General features: G+C 33.0%; 2 protein-coding genes and 1 non-coding gene across 3 annotated transcripts; all 3 read left to right on the top strand.

The window, feature by feature from the left end:
• Nucleotides 1-8,085: 8,085 nt before the first annotated feature.
• On the top strand, nucleotides 8,086-14,022 carry LOC120577441 (shikimate kinase 1, chloroplastic). Its single transcript, XM_039828904.1, has 11 exons — nucleotides 8,086-8,176; nucleotides 8,324-8,523; nucleotides 9,544-9,602; nucleotides 9,777-9,831; nucleotides 9,925-9,997; nucleotides 10,594-10,681; nucleotides 12,446-12,528; nucleotides 12,636-12,765; nucleotides 12,900-12,978; nucleotides 13,326-13,390; nucleotides 13,533-14,022. The coding sequence occupies exons 2-11, from the start codon at nucleotides 8,352-8,354 to the stop codon at nucleotides 13,587-13,589; spliced, it is 861 nt and encodes a 286-aa protein (XP_039684838.1). The 5' UTR covers nucleotides 8,086-8,176; nucleotides 8,324-8,351; the 3' UTR covers nucleotides 13,590-14,022.
• A 3,226-nt stretch (nucleotides 14,023-17,248) lies between these two features.
• Nucleotides 17,249-17,329, top strand: TRNAL-AAG (transfer RNA leucine (anticodon AAG)). The gene has a single exon. It is a non-coding gene; the product is annotated as a tRNA-Leu (tRNA).
• An 83-nt stretch (nucleotides 17,330-17,412) lies between these two features.
• Nucleotides 17,413-20,936, top strand: LOC120577608 (uncharacterized). Its single transcript, XM_039829245.1, has 10 exons — nucleotides 17,413-17,673; nucleotides 17,932-18,027; nucleotides 18,297-18,371; nucleotides 18,494-18,562; nucleotides 19,433-19,509; nucleotides 19,597-19,685; nucleotides 19,808-19,937; nucleotides 20,234-20,324; nucleotides 20,425-20,490; nucleotides 20,619-20,936. The coding sequence occupies exons 1-10, from the start codon at nucleotides 17,476-17,478 to the stop codon at nucleotides 20,736-20,738; spliced, it is 1,011 nt and encodes a 336-aa protein (XP_039685179.1). The 5' UTR covers nucleotides 17,413-17,475; the 3' UTR covers nucleotides 20,739-20,936.
• Nucleotides 20,937-21,158: the final 222 nt, after the last annotated feature.

The raw sequence follows: 21,158 nt of genomic DNA, 5'->3' as shown, positions 1-21,158 counted from the left end.
CTGCCTTCAACGATTGCAAGGGATAAAGTTTCAATTTTTCATTTATTAAGGATCGTATATGGAATCGAATTAATGTTTTGTGTGGTCATGCTTTGTCTAGAGTAAGTAAGGAAGTAATGATTAAATCCGTGCTCCCGTGAGTATATTTATGCACTACCTAACTCTATCATCGATGATATTGAAAAGATTATTAATGTCTTTTGGTAGGGGGAGGGAGTCAGAACCGGGGGATTAAGTGGTGAGCCTAGGAAAGAGTTGCCTGTCCTAAGGATGTCGGTGGGACGGGGTTTCGCAATTTTAAAGCCTTTAATTTAGCCATGGTGGCAAGCAGGGATGAAATTTTCTATCAAAACCAAATGCATTGGTGTCAAGAATTTTCAAAGCAAGGTATTTTTCTCGCACTTTTTTTTTTATGTTATTCATGGCCACAATCTTATTTTTGTTTGGAGAAGTATTTGGAATTCGCGTCAAATTCTTTTAAATGGATGTAGGTGGAAGATCAGAAGTGGTCAACAGGTACATGTAATGCATGACATGTGGCTTTGAGGAGATCACGGTGGTTGGGTTCACTCTCCACAAAATCAAGGTGTGCATACTTCTTTGTTCGGGAGTGTTGGAGTGTTGGTGGGAGACCTAAAAAGGTTACCAAAGGTTTTTGGTTAATTTGGCATACTACCATTTGGGTGATGTGGAAGAAGAGAAATGATAAGATTTTTAAGGGGATTAATTTTGACGTGGATGAATGGTTGAAGAGATAAAGGTGTTGTCTTGGAGGTGGATGCTGGATAGGACTCATACCCCGTCTTGTCTTTTTTACGAATGGAGTTGGAATCCAAAACTGTCTTGAAAGATAATGCTTTTGGTTGGAGGTGTGCGTTTGACGTTATTGTTGTGTTGGCTGAGCTTTGGAGTTTTTGTGTAATTTAGGGAGTTTTGGAGCTGTTTGCGCAATAGGGTGTGTTGCTGTCATGGCTTTTAACTACTTGTAGTGCTGCCTTTTTTTGACAGACTTCTCTGTGATGGCCTGTTTTTATTTCTTTGGTATTCTATTATTTCCATTTTATTAGGAATGGGGAAGGTAAAGTATTACTATGTTAGGAGGGAACCTGGAGGTTGGCTTGGCAGTTGGTTTTGTGCTGGGTTTTTGGCTTCATGAGATGCCATTGTTCTGAATTGTGAGGTGTGGGTATGCGGTTGGTGCATTGCACGTTCGTATACTCCGGCCTTATTGTTTTGGGTAGTTTTGAACTTTGGCTTTTGAGAGGTGTTCCGTATATTTGCGCACCGGATTGTATTCTTTTGTTTTTTTCGTGAGTATTTATGCGTTTTGCATTTATTTGATGAGAATAATATTTACCGTTTTAAAAAAATATATATATATTGTTGGAAGATCATAAGTGGTCAACAGGTACGTGTAATGCATAACCTGTGGCTTCGAGGAGACCACGGTGGTTAGGTTCACTCACCACAAAAATCAAGGTGTGCATAATTTGTTTGTTTGTGATTTAATGATTGTTGGAGAAACACAGATGGGATGTTACAAAGCTTGATTCTTTGTTTTCAGCTGAGACAATGACATTTATTCTCGACACACCTCTGTTTGATTCAGTTTCAAATGATAAAATCACGTGGATGAAGGAACGACATGATATGTATACTGTGAAAGAACAATGCTGGGGACAGATGCTCAACCACTCTCTTTTAGTCACTCGCTTTTTAATTGGTACACATCATCTAAATTTGACTAGTTTATTTGGCTACCAGTTAATCAGATTTTGCTTATTTTTATTTTTTTTTGAACCATTTCAACTTTTCATCCTTTAAGACGCCGTAACAGTGAGAAGTGGCCTTCTCCATCCAACCACCTCCACTATCTACCATTCTTTCTAATTAAAACTTCATCATAAACTACACATGTTTAATTTATCAACGGTTGACCAAATAATCACAAAATTAATTAGGGTATAGATTGGATATGACATAACTATTACATACTCAACGTTTTCTTGTTGAAGGTGAGTGGAGTAGGTTACGGAAGGTCAGTGCTCCACACAAGGCGCGTAACCTATCATGGAGAATATGTCAAGTCTATGTTCCCACTCGCTCTAAATTGCAGGCATGACATGTTCAATGTGAATTGGCTTGTCCGTGTTGTGGTACTGATGCCGAGACTTATTTTCATGTCTTTGCTCAAAATCCACTCATGTACAAATTTTATCTCATAGTTGCACGTTTATGGACCATTTTTTGTAATAAATAGCCGTGCTCTTTTTAGGTTTAAATTTGGAAAAGAAAATTGTATTGATATCTCTTATTCCTTAAATTAACCCGAAAGTAAAATTGTGTCTTAGATTTAACCTAACTTCTTTGCTGAATTTTACTATATTAACCCTATTTAATTTAATCAAAATGTTAATTGTTATGGAAATCAAAGTAAACAATTCGCTCCTAATTTTTCTCCTTAATTTTTCATAACAAAAAAAAACAAATCACTCCTATTATTTTCTTTTATTTAAAAAACAAAACAAAATCATTTCCAAACTAAATATCAAGAATTGCTCCTATTTTTTTGAAAAACAGATCGCTCCTATTTTTTATTTTTTTTTGTTGAAAAAACAGATCGCTCCTATTAATCCAATCGTTGCTTAACAGATTATCCGATTTTGCTACCTCCATTTAAATACAATACAATTATCCTTATTTATTAATTTTATCAGATCTGCAACCACTTAGCCTAATAATTTCTCTCTAAAATGCTACATTAGGTTAGCAGCAATTTAACCTAACAAATTTCATCTAAAATGCAGCGTATCAATTTAACCTAACAAATTCCCTCTAAAATGCAGCAATCCCTAATATTTCTCCTCACTGATGAACTTTTCATTCATATTCTGTTGTGTCATCGTTTGTATATATCTATTGTTTATGTAGACTTTTTTTTTTACACTTATTTAATACGTTTACAAACAGAATACCCTAATTTCTATGCAAACTCGGCTACCCTAATTTCCATACAAACTCGACTATATATAGCAAACCCTAAACCGTGTTTCTTTAAAATAAAAATAAAAAACTAAACCATGGTAAATTACGGAGACTTAGAAAAAAAATTAGCATACCCACAAAGTCAAATACTCTTATCCTCAAATTTTTATTGTTTATTTTATGTTTTAATTATAAAAAATATCATGTACTATAATACAATTTAAGAAGTTTGTTTAGAAATGCTAAGCATATAAAAATATCTTCTTTTTTTTGTAAAATCCCTTGAAAGAGTATTAGGATGATTTTGATTTCAATATTGTATCTATACATATTAAGTTTTTTTTTTTTTTTTTTGTGTTTCATAATAGACTGTGCGAGTACGGGTCAAAAGTCTAGTATAAAAAATAAATGAGTAGTTAAAATTGTTAAAAACAAATTACTACAAAGATGGCTAAAAACCGTAAAGTTGTTAATTTTGTTTTTTGGTTACAAAAATTTTAGGGTGAGGGGATGGTGCCTCAGTCCAAGGCAGAGAAGACCTTCAGGTTCAAAGAGCACTTACAAAGGTAATTACATTTACCTCCCTCCAAAGGCACCAGCGGGGCCCGAACCCGGATTCAAGACCTGTCTTTTTACCACTAGACCAAGCCTTTGGAGTTAAAGTTGTTAATTTTGTTTGAAGTTCTCTTTAGCAATGACATATATTTAAATTTGAAAAAAATATTAGACGCTTAAAGTTAAATTCGTCAAGAAAAATGTTTGATCAGGCTATTTGAAACCACGACAAATCTCACCCAATACATGTATTTGAGACGCGAGAATGTAAGACTCAACATCAATTAGAACATATCCTAAACTATTCGATTTAATTTAAACTCAATGTTTTTTTTTTTTTTAAAGAACTCAATGTTATTTCTATTTATTTGAAATTTTGAATATTATAAATGCTCGCCCTCCATGATTTCAGGAATGAATTAGTTATTGAGTCGAATTATCATCGATAGATAAAAATCTTTATTAATAAAAAAGCAGTTCAGTTCTTTAAAGACATAAAATAAAAAGGAACATTAAAAATAATGAAAAGATTTGTACCAAAAAATAAATAATAAATATTGAAAAGATAGAAAAAGGAGACCACACTATCCATTCCCGTCCGTACGGCGTGCTCCACTGGTTCCACCAAGCAATTGGTGGTGGTTGGTGAGCACGTGGTATTGCCAAGTGAGATGCTAATAATCTTTTACTTACTAATAATCTTGTGGTCAGTCGGCCCTAGTTTTCTATTGAGAGAAACTTCAACTTCTCTCTAAACTTTCTTTCTTCTTCGTTCATCGAGGATGGATGATTTTAGATCATTTTTTAATTTAGAATTACCCCTCTACATCTTTTTTCCCCTTTTCTTTCAATCTAAATAAGTGGTTTTCACATCTATCAAGTTTTTTCTTTTGTGTTTTTTGTGATTTCATCGTCTAAGTGTGTTGTGTTGTTCGTCGTCTTGTACGGCGTTTGATTTCGCGTCTTGTCGCGGTGTTTGTTCAGTTCCTATTGAAAGATCTACATCAATCAAGTACAAATTCAAGCAATGATTTGGACGTCAACGTTGCAGATCCGGAAGCATTGGTATTTCGGTGATTTAGGTTTTATCATATTAATTGTAGGCATTTTTCCGTTGTATGCTATTAACTTGGGTGCTGTGAGTTTGTTCGCAGATTCACCCTTTACGTTTTTAGCGATATTTGTATCTAATGCACTCGATCAATTTGAATGAATGAATATCGTTCTGTTTTTGTCAAAAAAATAAAAATAATCTTGTCGTTTTTTTTACAAGTCTTTTTTTTTAAAATGATGGTTCAATGGACTAGGCTCACCAGGCCATATGGGCTGAGAATACAGCAGCATGTGATCCCTCCACTGTCAAGAGAAGGAAGTGTTCACTGCTCTGTGAAACCAACCTCATGCGGATCCCTCCATTCTAATGACCAGGAGACCTGAGCCTTCGCCCAAATCCCATGGCCCAACTCTCAACTTGGAGCGGGCAGGCCAGCATAGTGTATCCTACAGTCCAACCTCTTAAGCATCAACCATGTTCCATCACCTTCATGCTCCCACATGTTTTTTTTTTTTTTTACAAGTCTAATAATCTTTTAGTTGTTTTCATTATTTTGCTGTTTTCATTTACTAATAATTTTTTAGAGAGGTTGACGAGTGTCTCAAGGACACTCTTTAAGGCTCTAGAATAAGTGAATGGTTTTAAATCTTTGGAATTTGCATACTCAATGAATTAAAAATAAAAATGTTTGACCTTTTCAGTGTTTGATTTTAAAAAATCAAATAAAAGTGTATTACTTTTCTTTATGACAATTTTGTTTCCAAGAAGAAAAGTACGAAGAACACTTAATTTACAAATCGAAAAAAAAAAAAATATAAGGGGACTTCAAACTCGCTGAAAACCAACACCCAGTTAAGAACTAAAATAAAGAGGTGGGTTTAAAAATCATTCATAACACATATAATGCTTCTTCTTTTTCCTTAGCTAAAAGCCACCTCTAAAAGGTTGATTTTACCCCCTCTATAGCTTCTTTAACGCCATTTTTCTTCAAAGAGAAAACAATTCTATTTATAGCTTCCTAAAGATTCCACATTGCAGATGGGGTTTAGTATGAGAATGAAAAGTTGTTTCCGACCATGTGAAAGCTAATTTTGACCATTAGATAAAATAAAGAACATACTTTTACCATAGACACTCAACACCAGATTTTTTTCCCACACTCACCACTCAACAACTTACGGCTGCTGCTCCAACTCTGGAAACGAATCTTCTCTGACATTTTCCCTCATGTTGGTCTCTCCTGTGCAGTTTTTAGATCTGAGTCTTTTTAATTAACAAAGAATGCCGAGATTTGAAATTGAGAAGGAGAAAGAGGAAAGCCTCAAGAATCACCAGTAGCTTAGTCTCGGAATAGAAAAGCTAGATTATTATTGAGTTGAAATAGGTGAAGTTACAAGCATAAGGAATTTTCCATACCCATGTCAATGGGTCTTGAATCTTACAAGCATAAGTTACAAAACAAACACAAACAATGGATTTAGGTTCCTTTGATTGAAGCTATGAAGATTGATTTTTAATTTTTTTAGATTGTAACTCATGAAGATTGTTTTTTATTAATTGGTTCCATTAAAAGCCTGTTCCTTAATTACAACACGTGCATATTTTTTTTATATGTTTAATTTTAATTTTCTGGGTATTTTTTTGAAGAGTAACATGATGAAGATGAAAATGGGTTGTAGTTTCATGGTGGGTGATGGTTCGCGTGGCTGGTGAGTGGAAGTATGGAGGAGAGAGAGAGTGAGGTTGAAGACAAAGTTGGAAAAGATATAGTGTATGCACACTATAATAAAATCAGTGATCCTCTTTAATCTGACTATCAAAAAATATTTTTCCATGGTGAGGAACAACTTCTCATTTTCATGTTAAATGTCACCTGACAAATAAACATCAATCCTTTCAAAGTTTTTTGTTTGAGGACGGATTTGAATAAAAATAAAATAAAAAAAAGATTTGGACCGAGTTGGTGTGACTATAGCCACACTGGGTCTTACACAGGTCCACCCCTGATTGCAAACAACATTTTTTTATTTTTTTTTATAAATTTTTTATTAAAACCATAAACATATGTTTTTATCGCTTACCAACATTATAACATTATTATAAAAAAAAGTTATTTAAAGATATAATTGGAAGTTAAAAAACCATCTCAAAATCATGTATCCCACTTCATATATAATATAAAAATGTAGATAACGATATCTTCAAAATAATTTATATAATCATAAATGTTCAAGTAATTAATTAGCTCCACTCAAAATAAACTATCTAGGACGATTTGAATTCAATTCTCGAATAAAACAATTTGAAGTTCACACTCCCTCCGTTTTATAATTAGTGACTCATTTGTAAGAAAATATCATCATAAAATAATTGACTCATTTGACTTTTTAATGTAAATATCAATGATTTATATAATCATAAACGTTCAAGTAATAATTAATTAGCTCCACTTAAAATGGACCGTCTAGGACAATTTGAATTCAATTCTTGAATAAAACAATTTGAAGTTCATACCCCCCCGTTTCATAATTAGTGACTCATTTATAAGAAAACATTATCGTAAAATATTTGCCTCATTTGACCTTTTAATATAATATCAATGATTTTTTTTTTCTAACTATGCACCATAATTTATACAACTTATATCATTTTCAATTCAATATCTTCTACTATGCATAATAAAAACATTAAAAAAATATTCTTCTTTTTCACTTATATATATTTTTTAACATATATATAAAATAAACGAAACGTTGGGTTAGTTTGAGACGGATGGATTATAGAAATGTCGTCCCTCCAATAAAAAAACCGGAAGTTTACATTATATTTTGAGAAGAAAAAAAAACTAACATTAGGTAGGAAAAAACAGTCAAATACCATCCCCGTAAGCATAGTTCAGTTGATAGGGATATTGCATGTTATATACTACTTGACAAAAAAAAAAAAAAAGTCTAATACCACACCTACCACAATGGCCACCTATCCGATATCCACCAATATTGGATCTCCAAGTTGGTAAGTTGTCAATCTTTATATTATTAGTCAATTAACACTCAAAATGAAAACAACTTTATATTATTAGTTGACAATACATTATTAAGTTCAAATTTTAGACATAAATTTTAATCATTAAACTAAACTAGTTGGAAAAAGAAAAGAAGATGAAAACAACTTTTGAATAGAATCAATAAACAAATAATAAATTTGAAGTTCCAACCAAACATCTATATATTACAATCGTAGACAAATTGAGGTATATTCACATGTACAAAATAAACTTTTCTTTATCCAACAAATAAAATAAAGTTTTTTGTAAAATAATAAAAATAAATAAAGTTTGTAAAAAAAAATAAAAAAAATTGACCGACAAATGCTACATCAAAAATAAAGTGGCCACTAGTGAAAGTTGGGGTGTTGGACCTTATTTTATTTGTTTGTGGGCACCAAGCTACATTAAAATAAACAATTTATCAACCTTGTTCAACTCTAACTAACACTTTCATCGTATCACCTTCGTCCATTCCAATTAGATTTTGCTTCCACTCCATTCTTTTTCTTTCATTTCTCAAACAAATCTACCAGGTCAGTTCAGTCTCTCTCTCTCTCTCTCTCTCTCTCTCTCTCTCTCTCTCTATCTCATTTTTATTTTATTTTATCATATTCGATTATTATTATTCGTTTTGGTTTCGGTTTCCATCGTTAATTGAGGAAAACTCACCTTCGTTTCAGTGTGTACTGTGTATTGCCGCTGTATGTAATGGATGCTAAAGCTGTTCAAATGTTGCATCTACCGGTTCTGACCCGACCCGATAATTGTGTGAGAATAACCGGTTGTTCTTTGAGTCGGACCGGTAAACTGAAAAAGCTTCAGACGATTCGGCGCAAGAAGGTTTCTCTGGAAGTTGCTTGTTCTTATAACAATATTCCAGGTTTTGCTATAATTAAACATTAATTATTAATTAAAACCAATTAATTACACTGTTCACAGTTGACATTGTTTTTGTTTTATCCATTTTCCTTTTTGTTTTTGAAAGTCTAGTTTTTTTGTCATTATTTAAGGTGAGGTTTTGTTTTTTTGGCTTTTTAAGCAAATTTGTAGATGCTAGGTTGTTCCATGAAACCAAAATCATAAAGTTTTACATGCTTCTTTCATAAATACATTAATCCTTCCAAATTCTGTTGAATGTTATTTGAATACCTATAACGTGATTAATATGCAAAAGGTAATTATATCATTATCTTGAGTAATTACTGCGTAGCCCGTAGCATCTACACTTCTAATCCTAAGCGTTCGGGTGTTGACATGTGGTGTCAGATACTAACCGACACATGTGATTATATTCAATCAATTCATTTTTTTCCCTTCTAATTAGTGTTGATGTCAGCGTGTCAGGGTCGTGTCTGATGTATGTGTTTGCGTCATTTTTTCACATTAAGCTGTTTTCACCTTAATCCAATAAAGCTCTTTAAGATAACTTTTGGTCTCTTCAATCCACTGTTACGTTCTATTGTAACAGCTAAAACAAATGTTGAGAACACAAACAGCTTTTGCAACATTTATATCCAATCACAAGTAGCTCATGGAATTTAAGCTTTTATGAAATTTGTCGTATGATGAGCTCTTGTATAATAAGCACTTAATTAAAGTGTTTACCCAAAACTCCCCTAATAGTCACACCAGCTTGGCACCTGAGAGTATATTTTCTATCACGTTGAATTGATAATTACATTAGCCAATATTAAGCTAGCTTTTACCATTGGATGCTTGAATAGCATTTACTTCTGGTGATTAATTGAAAAAAAAGGAATTTGCTGCATATTTCAAGGAAAAGTGTGGTGTTTGAGCAGATTTATTTAATATGCTCACACTAGGTCTAGTTTGTTACCGAATAAAATAAGTGCTTCCCCATCTGTATCCTTACATTTTGTTTCTGATATTACTCTTGTAGCTTCAACATTGGAATCTGGAGGGCATAAGTTTCCCCTTGAGGAAGAGTTGGTTCTGAAGGTAATAGCATATGCTCTTCATTTTTAATTAATTTAAGCTCATTCATTTTAGTTGATGTTATATCCTTCCATTCTTTCAAGCAAAACCATCAACAAATAGTAATATCAGCTCAGTTTTTGTTGCCCTTTTAAGTATCTATATACCATTTTCTTACTTGAACCAATAAAATTGCAGAATAGATCGCAACAGATTCTGCCGTATTTAAGTGGGCGCTGTATATATGTTGTTGGTCAGTTTCTTTGGTTGATGTCTCATGATTACCCGGCATGCAATACAAGTATGATTACTTTGGCATTCAAAATACTTTCAAATTGACATGCAGGAATGATGGGCTCTGGGAAGACAACTGTGGGAAAAATTATGTCGCAAGCGCTTAGCTATTCATTTTGTGATTGGTTAGTATATATTAATTTCTTGTCTGTTCACAGGGAAAGATGAGTTTCCAAAACATGTAAATTGTGTAGCATTTTTATTTGTTATTTTTTTTTTATATCAAATGTACTTACCATTTGAATAGGCAATAAAGAAACAATATCATTTGTGTGTGTAATCATCACACACTATATATATATATATTTTAAATTGTGTAGCATTTTTTTTTAAATATTTTTTTTGACCAAATGTACCATTTGAATAGGCATTAAAGAAACAATATCATTTTTGTGTGTAATCATCACACTACATCTAATATTTGATATGAGGTTCAACTAGTGTTCATATTCAAGTGATAATATTAAGGGTCTACAATTTTATTATGCAATAGATAAAAACGGGGGGAAGGGGTCAGTTATCCTGGGGATTTTGCTCTAGTTTTCATACAAGAGTTTTGTTTGAAATTCGTTTATTATAGTGTCTACATCTACCTATTGCAAAACAGTTACTTTGATTCATGGCCATATTACAGGTCTTGCTGATTTTATATTTTTTTATTCATGGCCGTATTATATAGGTCTTGCTGATTTTATATTTTTTACTCATGTGTATGTTATAGTGATACATTGATTGAGGAAGAGGTTGATGGAAACTCTGTGGCTGATATATTCAAGCTCTATGGAGAATCTTTCTTTCGTGAGAAGGAGGTCAGTTGGAAAGGACAGTTTCAAGTTTTCATATTCTTCAGTGTTGATAATTGTTCTTAAGTTGTCTGAATGTTTAGACGTTCCTATTTCTTTAATTACATCTCAGTACCCTTATTTTCTGCTTCTATATATTATAAGCTGCTCCAAGGAGACGGGAGATCAATATGAAGCACTGACACGCCGACACCGGTAATAATTTGATATAATCGAATAATTGAATGTAACAACATGTGTCAATGTCTTGTCAGTGTCGCAAACTGTCACGTGTCGGACACTAGACACGCCTTCGATGTGAAGTGTCAGTGCTACATAGATGTGTGCTGAAATACCAATTCTTGTTGGTACTCTACAATTAGCAGTGTCATTTCTACATACCAATTCGTGATGGTACTTGACACTTAGCAGTGTCACAGGCAGGATAGTACAGAACATAAAAACAAAGAGAATCCAAATAAACAAAATATTTTCTTGTAGTTTGTATAACTAGCTTAAGTAGTTCCTTTTACCGAGTCAGTGGAATGTCCGTCCCACATTTATGGATCTTTTGTTGAAATGGAAGAATATTTCTTCAACCAGTTTGGATTTCTGCTAGTAAATTGATTTAGTTTGTAGAGACAGCAAATGGGCATGGAAAGAGTGTGACCTCTATATTGATTGATTGTACATATATGGTGGAATCCACCCCTTCTTACGAGCTTGCTACTAGGAGCGTGTTGTCCTCTACTTTAACAATATGAGAGCCTGTTTGTCCACCCATGTCACAGATGGACGGTGGACCGCCCTCTGTCCAACTTTACAGGTTTGGCAACAGAGCATTAATTTCATATGATCATATCAGCTGGGTATGAGACATAGTTTACATTTATAGTCGAGGTCTGGAGGCATTTGCTTTCTTGTTATGTTTGCTTCTAATTTTGGATTATCTCTACACCCCCAACTTTGTTTGAAATAACAGTTTAGTAACTGCACTCCCTAAAACAAATCCTCCTCTCTTAAAAAGGTTTTAAGAAACAATTAGGTGCTTACTGGTTGTAGCTCATAGGCGTTGTCATCAGTGTTGTTAAATAACAGCTATAGGGGCGCTGTATCGCTACAGCGTAGCGGAATGTGCTATTAGTACGAAATTCATCAAATAGGTGCTATAGTGGCACTAACATGTTGATAACACTTCTTGTGTTGTGTGTGATTAGTTACCAGGGCCTATGCCATGGACTCCCTGCTAAAAGATAAAAAGACATTATTTTTAATCTCTATATTGGTTTGTCTCAACCAACATGCTGAGTCACTTGATGACAGTTTTTACTAAAGTGGTTTTAAGGTACTGAACCATTAATATGGTTCAAATCAGTTCAGTTTATTTACCATGTATTGATGTACACCCCTATCAAGTGACTCAACATGTTGCTTGAGACCAAACAATTACAGAGATTAAAAGCAACATGTCTTTTAGCAGGGGAGTTCATGGCATAGTTCCTGAATTGAAGCATATTAACTGTTACATCAAGTTTATGTAGCAGTTAGTTTGATATTAACGTAAGTTGAAACTCATGTCCTTCAATAAAAGCTTGTTACAAGGTTCTGGAATGCAATGTTAATAGTTAAACAGCATAGTGTGATGATGACATGTGCAGAGAAGTCAGTACTGTATCTCCTAACTCCTATTATTCTGTTTGACTATTATGATACTAAGATATTGTGAATTGTTCCGGCTAGCCTATGGTTCTGTCACACAGTCAATATTCATTTGTTTGTTTACCATTTTAGACTGAGGCATTGAATAAGCTGTCCCTGATGCACAAACTTGTCATTTCTACGGGTGGAGGTGCTGTTGTGCGGCCTATTAATTGGTATAAAAATTAACATACTAGTAGTATTGAGAAAAGTTTATGCTTCACTTTTTATGATGAAGTATTTCCTCATCTTTACATGTATTTGTATGGGAATGGATTGCCAGGAAATATATGCACAAGGGGGTTAGTGTTTGGTTAGATGTACCAGTGGAAGCATTGGCCAAAAGAATTGCAGCTGTGGGAACTAATTCTCGCCCTCTTCTACACGATGAAGCAGGAGATGCATACACAGCGGTAAATTGTTTTGCATCAATAGGATTTTGTGTGTGACAAAGCATATTATATTAATTATCCATAATTTTGGTCACCAAAGTTGCGTAAAAAATATTTTTCACAAAATAATTTGACCAGTTGTAATTCACATGCAGGCTTTGATGCGTCTGTCTGCTCTTTTTGAAGAGAGAGGTGAATTCTATGCCAACGCCAATGCTAGAGTCTCATTAGAAAGTATGTCTAAATTTTCTTGTGTTTTGAAATTAAAACTTATAAATTTTTCCAGATTCTGTAAGAAAAAACAGGAAGACACCTTGTATGTATTTACATTGTCGTGGTGTGATGTCTGAAACTTAGTTTTTTGTCCTAGTGTTCTGAATCAATTAGTATTTCAAGATTGCTCAAAATAAAACATTTAAAACTCATGTTGCTGTATAGATCCTTCTCCAATAAAAAAGAGTGATCTTGTTGCTTTACAATCTTTTGTGAAGCTCAACACACATTATTCCTTCATGTTATATGCTTCCTAGATGATAACAATCAAAATACAATTTCTGATGCTGTGCTGTTTTTATGTGCAGATATAGCAACAAAACTGGGCCGAAAAGATGCGTCTGATTTGTCTCCAACTGAAATTGCAATTGAGGTCTTGCACAATTTCTGCCTCATGCCTTTAACTCCATTTCAATTTGTTAGCTTTGGGCAAACTGGAATGTTCACGGATGCTAAAGCTGAATCTAAGTTCTGTATAACCGATGCGAATCTAATAATTCTTCTGTATCTTGCAGGCGCTAGAGCAAATTGGCAACTTCTTAAAGGCAAAAGATGGTGGTTATGCAAGATAGTAGTACGATTTGGCGTACCCGTGTTTTGATTGTTTATATTTTTTTTCCTTCAATTTGCAGTTTGCAATTAAGGCCATGCTGTTGTGCAGTGTTGTTTTAAGTGTGAAAATAAAAATAAATGTAGCTTGCCACATTTTTTATACATAATTTTTGTTGGGAATTAAGCTTCATGTGACAGCCAATGGCAACAGTTTGAATTTCTAGGTTTTTTTTTTTATCATTGATGTATATACTACTATATATTCCGGTTGACCACCCCACTTAATGGGATAAGGCTGAATTGTTGTTGTATTGTAGTTGACGAAGTTTTTGCTTTAAATTGAGTTTGGTTGATCAGTTAATGTGTGACTGACTTCCTGTAAGAGATTGTATGTTGTAAAATGACACTCTATCTTATTCTATTTTGGGTCTTAATTGGTGCCTTCATGCTTCAGTCTTGCTTGTTTCTATACGAAAGATCCATCTACGGAACACACATTAGTCATATATATCTATAATGTTTTATTTCTGAAAACAATTTATCAGTTGCACGAGAGTGATATTGTAAACCGTTGTATTTAACTTCCAGAATGGTGTTAACAAGACAATCTTAACTCTCGACATACTCTCTCTGGCCGTAAATGGCACTTTTAGAGCATCCGATAAAAGAAGAGGAAAGACAATCGAGAGTTCATAGACCACGATGAAGGTGTCTAAGTTGTTCGCTTTTCCAACTTAGCTAGAATATCGTCACAATAATTTCCTGTATTAGTAGTCACCAGCTAGGGAGTCTCAAAAACTAGTTTAATTTAAGTAAAAAAATAGTTTTGTATTTTCATTTCTTCGAGGACAAAGTACTTAGTCTATAGACTAGGATTGAAATGCAACTAGTAATATATAAATTAGGGGATAACGATGTGTTACAGATTTGAGAAGATTTTTTAATATTCAAAAATTGAGGATATAAAAAGTCTGGAATATTTTTTAATATTTAAATTTATTATTATCTATTTGTTACATGTCTTATTTGTATTGAAAACTGAGGACATTTTTTAAAAGAAACAGCCAATCCAAAAGAGCTTGTAGAGATTGTTTTCTTTATATATATATATTTCCCAAAAAATTATATAAAAATAAAAAAAATTCCTAAACTTACTGTATTTTGAAAATTTTTAAAAAAATCCAAATTAAATGAAAATTTTAAAAATATTCGAAAAAAATTATTTTTTTCGTTTTTTTTTTAAATTCTTATTTTAAAATTTTTGAAAATTAATTTTCAGTTTTTTCTATTTTTTATCTTTTTAAAATTAATTTTTTAAACTATTACACACATGTCAGGTTTTAAAAAAATTAAAATTAAAATTAAAATAATTACACAGTCGCGTGTCACGTCAGCGTTTGGATGGGGTTAAGAGTGTTTTGTGGAGAATCTTCATATTACAGGAGTGTTTTGTGGAGAATCTTCATTTTATAGGGTTGAAATTTAAACTCTTTTTTTTTTTTTTACAGAAGGTAAACCGGAATTTGCCCAAATTACATGAGGTAAAGAGATATTAACCCTTAATTATATAATATAATCACCACTTTATTTGAGATTGTTCGAAGGTGAATATACCCTGATATTCTTGAATTTTGTTGAGTAGAGATACTCAATATTCAATCAATTAATGTTGTGTTATTTTTTTTAGCACTGCTAAATGCCACGAAGTAATTTTTCAAGAATACAACGGTGTCCTATTTCACAAAAATAAAAAAACTATTAACTTCAACTTTCACACAAATCATAATCGTGTGTTTGTGTTAATCTATAGTGCTTGTTATTTCTTGGCTTTCGTATTTGTGGTATTCGTTAAATGAAGCATTATCCATTTTTTAGATTAATCATGGTTGGTGGCTAAATCCGTTTTCTATTCTCGGAATAGGATAGTTGTCTCTATTTCTTTTCTTGCTGTTTGGAGGTTGTTTTTTGCCTTGTAAATATTGTGACGAATTCTGTTTGTACTTTGGTGTTTCTTCTTTAGCACAACTTGTGCTAGGAAGACCTTTTCTGTTGTGGTAATATATTGCATTTTAGCCTCTTCAAAAAAAAAATATTGTAAAATAAATTAAATTTTAAATAAATTTGAACAAAACTCCATATTATTAAGTAATTTTTTTGTTGGAATTGGTTGTAGTCTTCTAGTGTTCGTGGCTGTGTGCATTACAATCTCTCCATAATATTAAAAAGTTAAGATAATAAACAAAAACATGCAATATTTCCCAAAAAACATACAATATCCGATTAATAGATGAGAATTGCTAAATAGTGCGACTTGGTACTTTAACGAAACTTGATGAACGGCAAACCCACTTACCATTCATGAGGATAAAAATGACAATCTCAAAAAACAACCGTTAATACTTACATATTTTGTCATTTTTTGTTTAAGCATATCTTAGGTGGCATTCAGGGTGGGTAGGAGGAATTCTTTCCCACCATGAGAAAGTCAATTTTCGACCTCTAGATCAAATAGAGAGCACACTTTTATAGTGGACTCTCAATACTAGATTTTTTTTCAAAACAAAAATAAAATATTTTTTTGTTGAAAAAGGAAATTTTTTTTTAGGGAAATGGTGGATGTTTTTTTTTTGTTACAAAATTTCAGGGTGAGGGGATGGTGCTCCAGTCCAAGGCAGAGAAGACCTTCGGGCTCAAAGAGCACTTACAAAGGTATTTACATAAACTAAATTGTTCAAAATTATTAACAATCTTGAAAACAACAACATTCATCATCATATGATGCATATTCCTCAATATCTTTTCATACCCATTACTCCAAATTTCTTACACATTCAATTTCTTCAATTCCCATAACACATGGCTTATTCTCTCATTTTCCAAACATCTTTATTGAAATCAAGGATCTAATCCCCTTTTGAAGAAAAAAAATGAGAAACAAAATTTAGCAAAAAAGAGAATAATACATTTCTGGGTTTGAAAAAAATTTCAATTTATAGAGAGAAATGAAGAACAAATTTCGGCGGCTGTGTAGATCTTTACCTAAAACAAAAAACCTTTGTAGATATTATACTTTTTCTTACTCTATCATTTGCCCTGAATTTTAATATTTAATTAAGGGTTTATTTTTATATATGAAGAAGTAGAAGCAAGAATGGAAGCAATATATTTAATGGTTTATTTTTTTCTTAGTTTTCAACATGTCGATTGAATTGAATCTACAGTATCAGTATCAGTGCAATTGAGAAGTGTGTTTGATGTTGGTGGTGGTGATGGCAGTGGTGGTAGTAGGTGAGTGGGACATGGAAGAGAGAGGATGGAGAGGAAGGTAGTGTAAAAATGATCTAGTGTTGATGGAGTATGATAAGAGTGTACTCTCCAATTAATCCAACAGTTAAAATTTACTTTCCCATAGTGGGTAAGAATTCCTCCTACCCACCCTAAATGCCACCCATATCTTATACTATCCAGCAATTTCTCTCATAGACAATTTATCTGACACCGAGCAAACAACAATTTTCAGTTCAGCATGCATCCTGAGGCAAAGAAAATAAAACAATGTCAAAATAATCTAATCATATTCATGATTAATCCCACCTAAGCTTGATCGAAAAGAAAAATTAATCCCATCTAAGTAGCAATTACGTTAAGATACCTATGTTTGAATTATTGTAACAATAAAGTTGAGATGGCCGAGTTGGTCTAAGGCGCCAGATTAAGGTTCTGGTCCGAAAGGGCGTGGGTTCAAATCCCACTCTCAACAAAAGCTTTTTTTATTTATTTTTTCGCTTCATTGGTCCCACAAAGCTTCTCAAACTCTCAAAATCCTTTCTTATCTACTGCAACCTGCACCTCCAATAAGGTTGGAACAATTAGAACGAATACAGATAACAAAGCGATAATAATATAATGTTGATCACAACCATGTCTTACTCATCATCTTTACCCAAACCATATTATAATTTTTACCATAATCATAATTTCCATTATCATCATCATCACCACCAAACATGCTTCAACATCAACCTCCCTAAATTCACAACCAGAGCTTCTTCCTCTGCTGCACCTGGTGTCGACCTCAACACTCTTGATTCTGCCATTGCCAAGGTCTTTCTATCTCAATTATAAGCTCAGTAATATTTTATTTTTTATTTGAATATATCTCACTAATCACACGAGGTTATACTTACCATTGATGAATGTGAAGGTTTCCTATAATTTGAGTTCAAATTAGATTCTTTTGTTTTATATTGATAATAATCCCGATGAAGTTATACTCAATCCATTGATATGGCAGTTATTTAATTATACTGTTTGGTAATGTAAATGAAGTAACTTGTTTGTAAGTAAATTGTTTTTGTGCAGAAAGATAGCAATGCTGTTAAAGAGGCACTTGATCAACTAAGTGAAATTGGTTGGGCCAAGAAATGGAGTTCTCAGCCATATGTTTCACGTCGTACGGTTAGTGTCCATTATAAATGTTGAAGTTTTGGATAGATGCCAATGGACATAGCAATAAGCAATGCACCTATTTAACACTTCACTTCACTTCATATTGTTACATTGAATTGATTTTCTTAAATTCTTATCATGTTTATGCCGTGTTTGATTTTCGCGTATGTATCAGTCTTTCATAGTCAAGTATATTTTGTCCAATACTTCTTCCAAATGTTTAAATATTCATATGCAAGCTTCATTGTTCGTTTAACCTCTCCAAATTTGTGCGACAGACATCACTTCGAGAGCTGACAACTTTAGGGATTAAAAATGCGGAGAACCTTGCAATTCCTAGTGTTAGAAATGATGTAAGTTTTCAGAATTTCTTTCTCTATTTTTGCAGTATCAAATGGAATTATACATGGCATATGGCTTTCTTGAGAATTAAGTTTTTCAAGTACAACATATAACACAGATCTTTGTGGTGCAGGCAGCTTTTCTCTTTACTGTGGTTGGAACAACTGGATTCTTGGGTATTCTGGCTGGCCAGCTTCCCGGGGTATGTATCCCTTGCACTGATCTTCTTTGTTAATTTGTATGTCTTTTTGATGATCTTGTGTATGATAATCTGTTTTTAGAAATATGATGAAGTCTAGTAGTGTTATTCATAAGTGTGGATATAGCATTCATGGTTTCACATTGTGGTTGTAGTCAAGCACATTGTATATCCATTCCAAATTTATCCGAGTACTTTGAAGTCTGCATCAAGGTGCATCCGCTTCATTGCGACATCAAATTGTATATTTTTTTTGTGATTTTCAAAAGCATCACAAATGCAATGTGATATTGCAATTGCAGACATATCACGTAATGTAGTCTACAACTTGAAATTATGACTGGCAGGTCATTTGGCTGGTAGGCTTGTAGTCTTTTATGGATTATAAATGATATCTTGGTAATTGGAGTGTATTTTTTTTTTTTTTAAGAAGATAATTAGAGTTAAAAGCAACCAAAATGGAATTTCCTTTTTCACCTGCATCACAAGTTTAGTCTACATACTATATTCCACTTCTTTTGAACAATTGCTAGCAATAGTGATAATTTTCTGCATTATGCTTTTTTTAGGGTTTCTTTCAGAAAAAAAAAAACTTTTTTTAGGGTTTAGAACTCTCTCCTCTTTGAAGTTGACGGGCTCATACATTTATGACCATTAAACAGAAGTTTAAGAATGTCCTTGGTAGATAAGTGAACAGTGTAAATATTTTAGAACTGAATTCCTTTTAACTTGCTTGTTATGCCTAAATAACAAAGAGAAAATGGAAAATAAGTTTTGTTTGAAAATAATTTTGCTCCTAATAGTTTTTACCTTCTTACTTCCCATCAACTCTCTCATTTATCGTCTGTGATTAATGCTTGTTGACTGATGCAGGATTGGGGCTTCTTTGTACCATATTTGATTGGGAGTATTTCCTTAGTGGTATTGGGTATAGGTAGCACATCTCCCGGGTAAGAACTAGGCTTACAAGTTAGCAAGAATGCCCTCTTTTCAGTGTTTGCCATAGCATTAATGCTCTAATTAATATGCTAGTGTAGGCTTCTCCAAGCAGCTATTAGCAGCTTTTCAGTTGTTTTTCCTGATTATCAAGAAAGGATTGCTAGACATGAAGCAGCCCACTTTTTGAGTACTGCCCTATTGCTTTTATGGCTGATATTCATACACAAAGTATCACGTATATCATATATGTCTTATCAATTTCATCATGATTCTAACTCAGCTTCTTCTTTTTGTTCATTCTATTTCTAGTTGCTTATCTGCTTGGCTTACCCATTTTGGGATATTCACTGGATATTGGAAAAGAGCATGTCAATCTCATTGACGACAGGCTTGAAAAGCTTCTCTATAGTGGTCAGCTTGATGCTAAGGAGATAGATAGGTATATTTACTAGGAAACTGTTTTTTTGGTAGAATATTTACTAGGAAACTTTAGTACATATTCTTAAATCACAGTAGCACCATGATTTTGTGAAATTCGACACCAATCCAAACATACACCTAGTTCAAAAAACTCTTATATGATATGACACGAACACGGAATGTGGTGAATTAAGAATCATAAGACATGTCACAACTATAATAAAATTAAGAAACTATCCCAATTTGTAGTCATTTGTTAAGAACAAGGTACCAATGTGAAGAAATAGGTAAAGTTGTTATTGCTTGTTTTTTCAGATTGGCTGTTGTATCAATGGCTGGACTGGCAGCAGAAGGTTTAACATATGACAAGGTTGTTGGTCAATCTGCTGATCTTTTCACTCTCCAGGTTTGAGACCTCTATTTTCAAAATATGTGAATATTATTAAACTACTCATTAGTATTATTGAATCAAATAATAATTTTAAAAAGTATGCATTTTGCTACAGAGGTTTATAAACAGAACCAAACCACAACTCAGCAAAGATCAGCAACAAAATCTCACTAGATGGGCAGTAAGTTCTTCTATAACACAGAGCTAGACACAAATTAGCATTGCAGATATATTTTAAAAGCTCATATTTATGGAGGTGTTGTCCTCAAGTTTATGCATTTTTGTCCTTAAAAAAGCTTATATTTACAGGTTTTGTTCTCTGCTTCTCTATTGAAAAACAACAAGTCGATCCATGAAGCCTTAATGGCATCGATGGCAAAGAAGGCAAGTGTACTGGAGTGCATTCAAACAATCGAAAGTGCGTCATAGTTCAACATTAAACTATTATAAGCTCTTACATACATAATACACATGTATAAGCAAAGTCTACAAACTTCATTAAAATCATAATTTTCTTGTTTATAAAAATGCATAGCATTCAAGTTCTTGTTAAGTATTTCAAGTTTCCAAGCAAAACATGTACATTTGTATAGCCATTTATTTATTTATTTTTGTGTTAACTTTCCATTTCTCAAAGGGAAGGACTCCACTGATCTCTAGAGCTAGAGTTCAGTGGCCAAGAATTGTTCTAACCAAAATTGAACCTAGGTTCTTCTAAACAATTCGTCTTTAGATAGATTTCGTTAACCATCTAATCACTTGTTTAAACATTCAGTATTTGATTCAAGTAATATTTGGATGGATGAGACAAAAATATGATTAAGAAACAATAGCTCAAAAATGAATTAC

Source organism: Medicago truncatula, chromosome 8 (genome assembly GCF_003473485.1).
Source record: "Medicago truncatula cultivar Jemalong A17 chromosome 8, MtrunA17r5.0-ANR, whole genome shotgun sequence".
NCBI classification, from domain to species: Eukaryota; Viridiplantae; Streptophyta; class Magnoliopsida; order Fabales; family Fabaceae; genus Medicago; species Medicago truncatula.
The sequence above is the reverse complement of the archived record's forward strand: the minus strand, read 5'-3'. Positions and strand labels throughout refer to the sequence as shown.

Bases quoted from the DNA above. Each gene is read 5' to 3' on its own strand.
- LOC120577441 (XM_039828904.1), top strand. From the start codon at position 8,352: ATGGATGCTAAAGCTGTTCAAATGTTGCATCTACCGGTTCTGACCCGA. The intron at 8,524-9,543 runs GTTTTGCTATAA...TTACTCTTGTAG, and splicing joins TTCTTATAACAATATTCCAG to CTTCAACATTGGAATCTGGA. The intron at 12,766-12,899 runs GTAAATTGTTTT...ATTCACATGCAG, and splicing joins CAGGAGATGCATACACAGCG to GCTTTGATGCGTCTGTCTGC.
- LOC120577608 (XM_039829245.1), top strand. From the start codon at position 17,476: ATGTTGATCACAACCATGTCTTACTCATCATCTTTACCCAAACCATAT. The intron at 17,674-17,931 runs GTCTTTCTATCT...GTTTTTGTGCAG, and splicing joins TTGATTCTGCCATTGCCAAG to AAAGATAGCAATGCTGTTAA. The intron at 18,028-18,296 runs GTTAGTGTCCAT...TTTGTGCGACAG, and splicing joins CATATGTTTCACGTCGTACG to ACATCACTTCGAGAGCTGAC.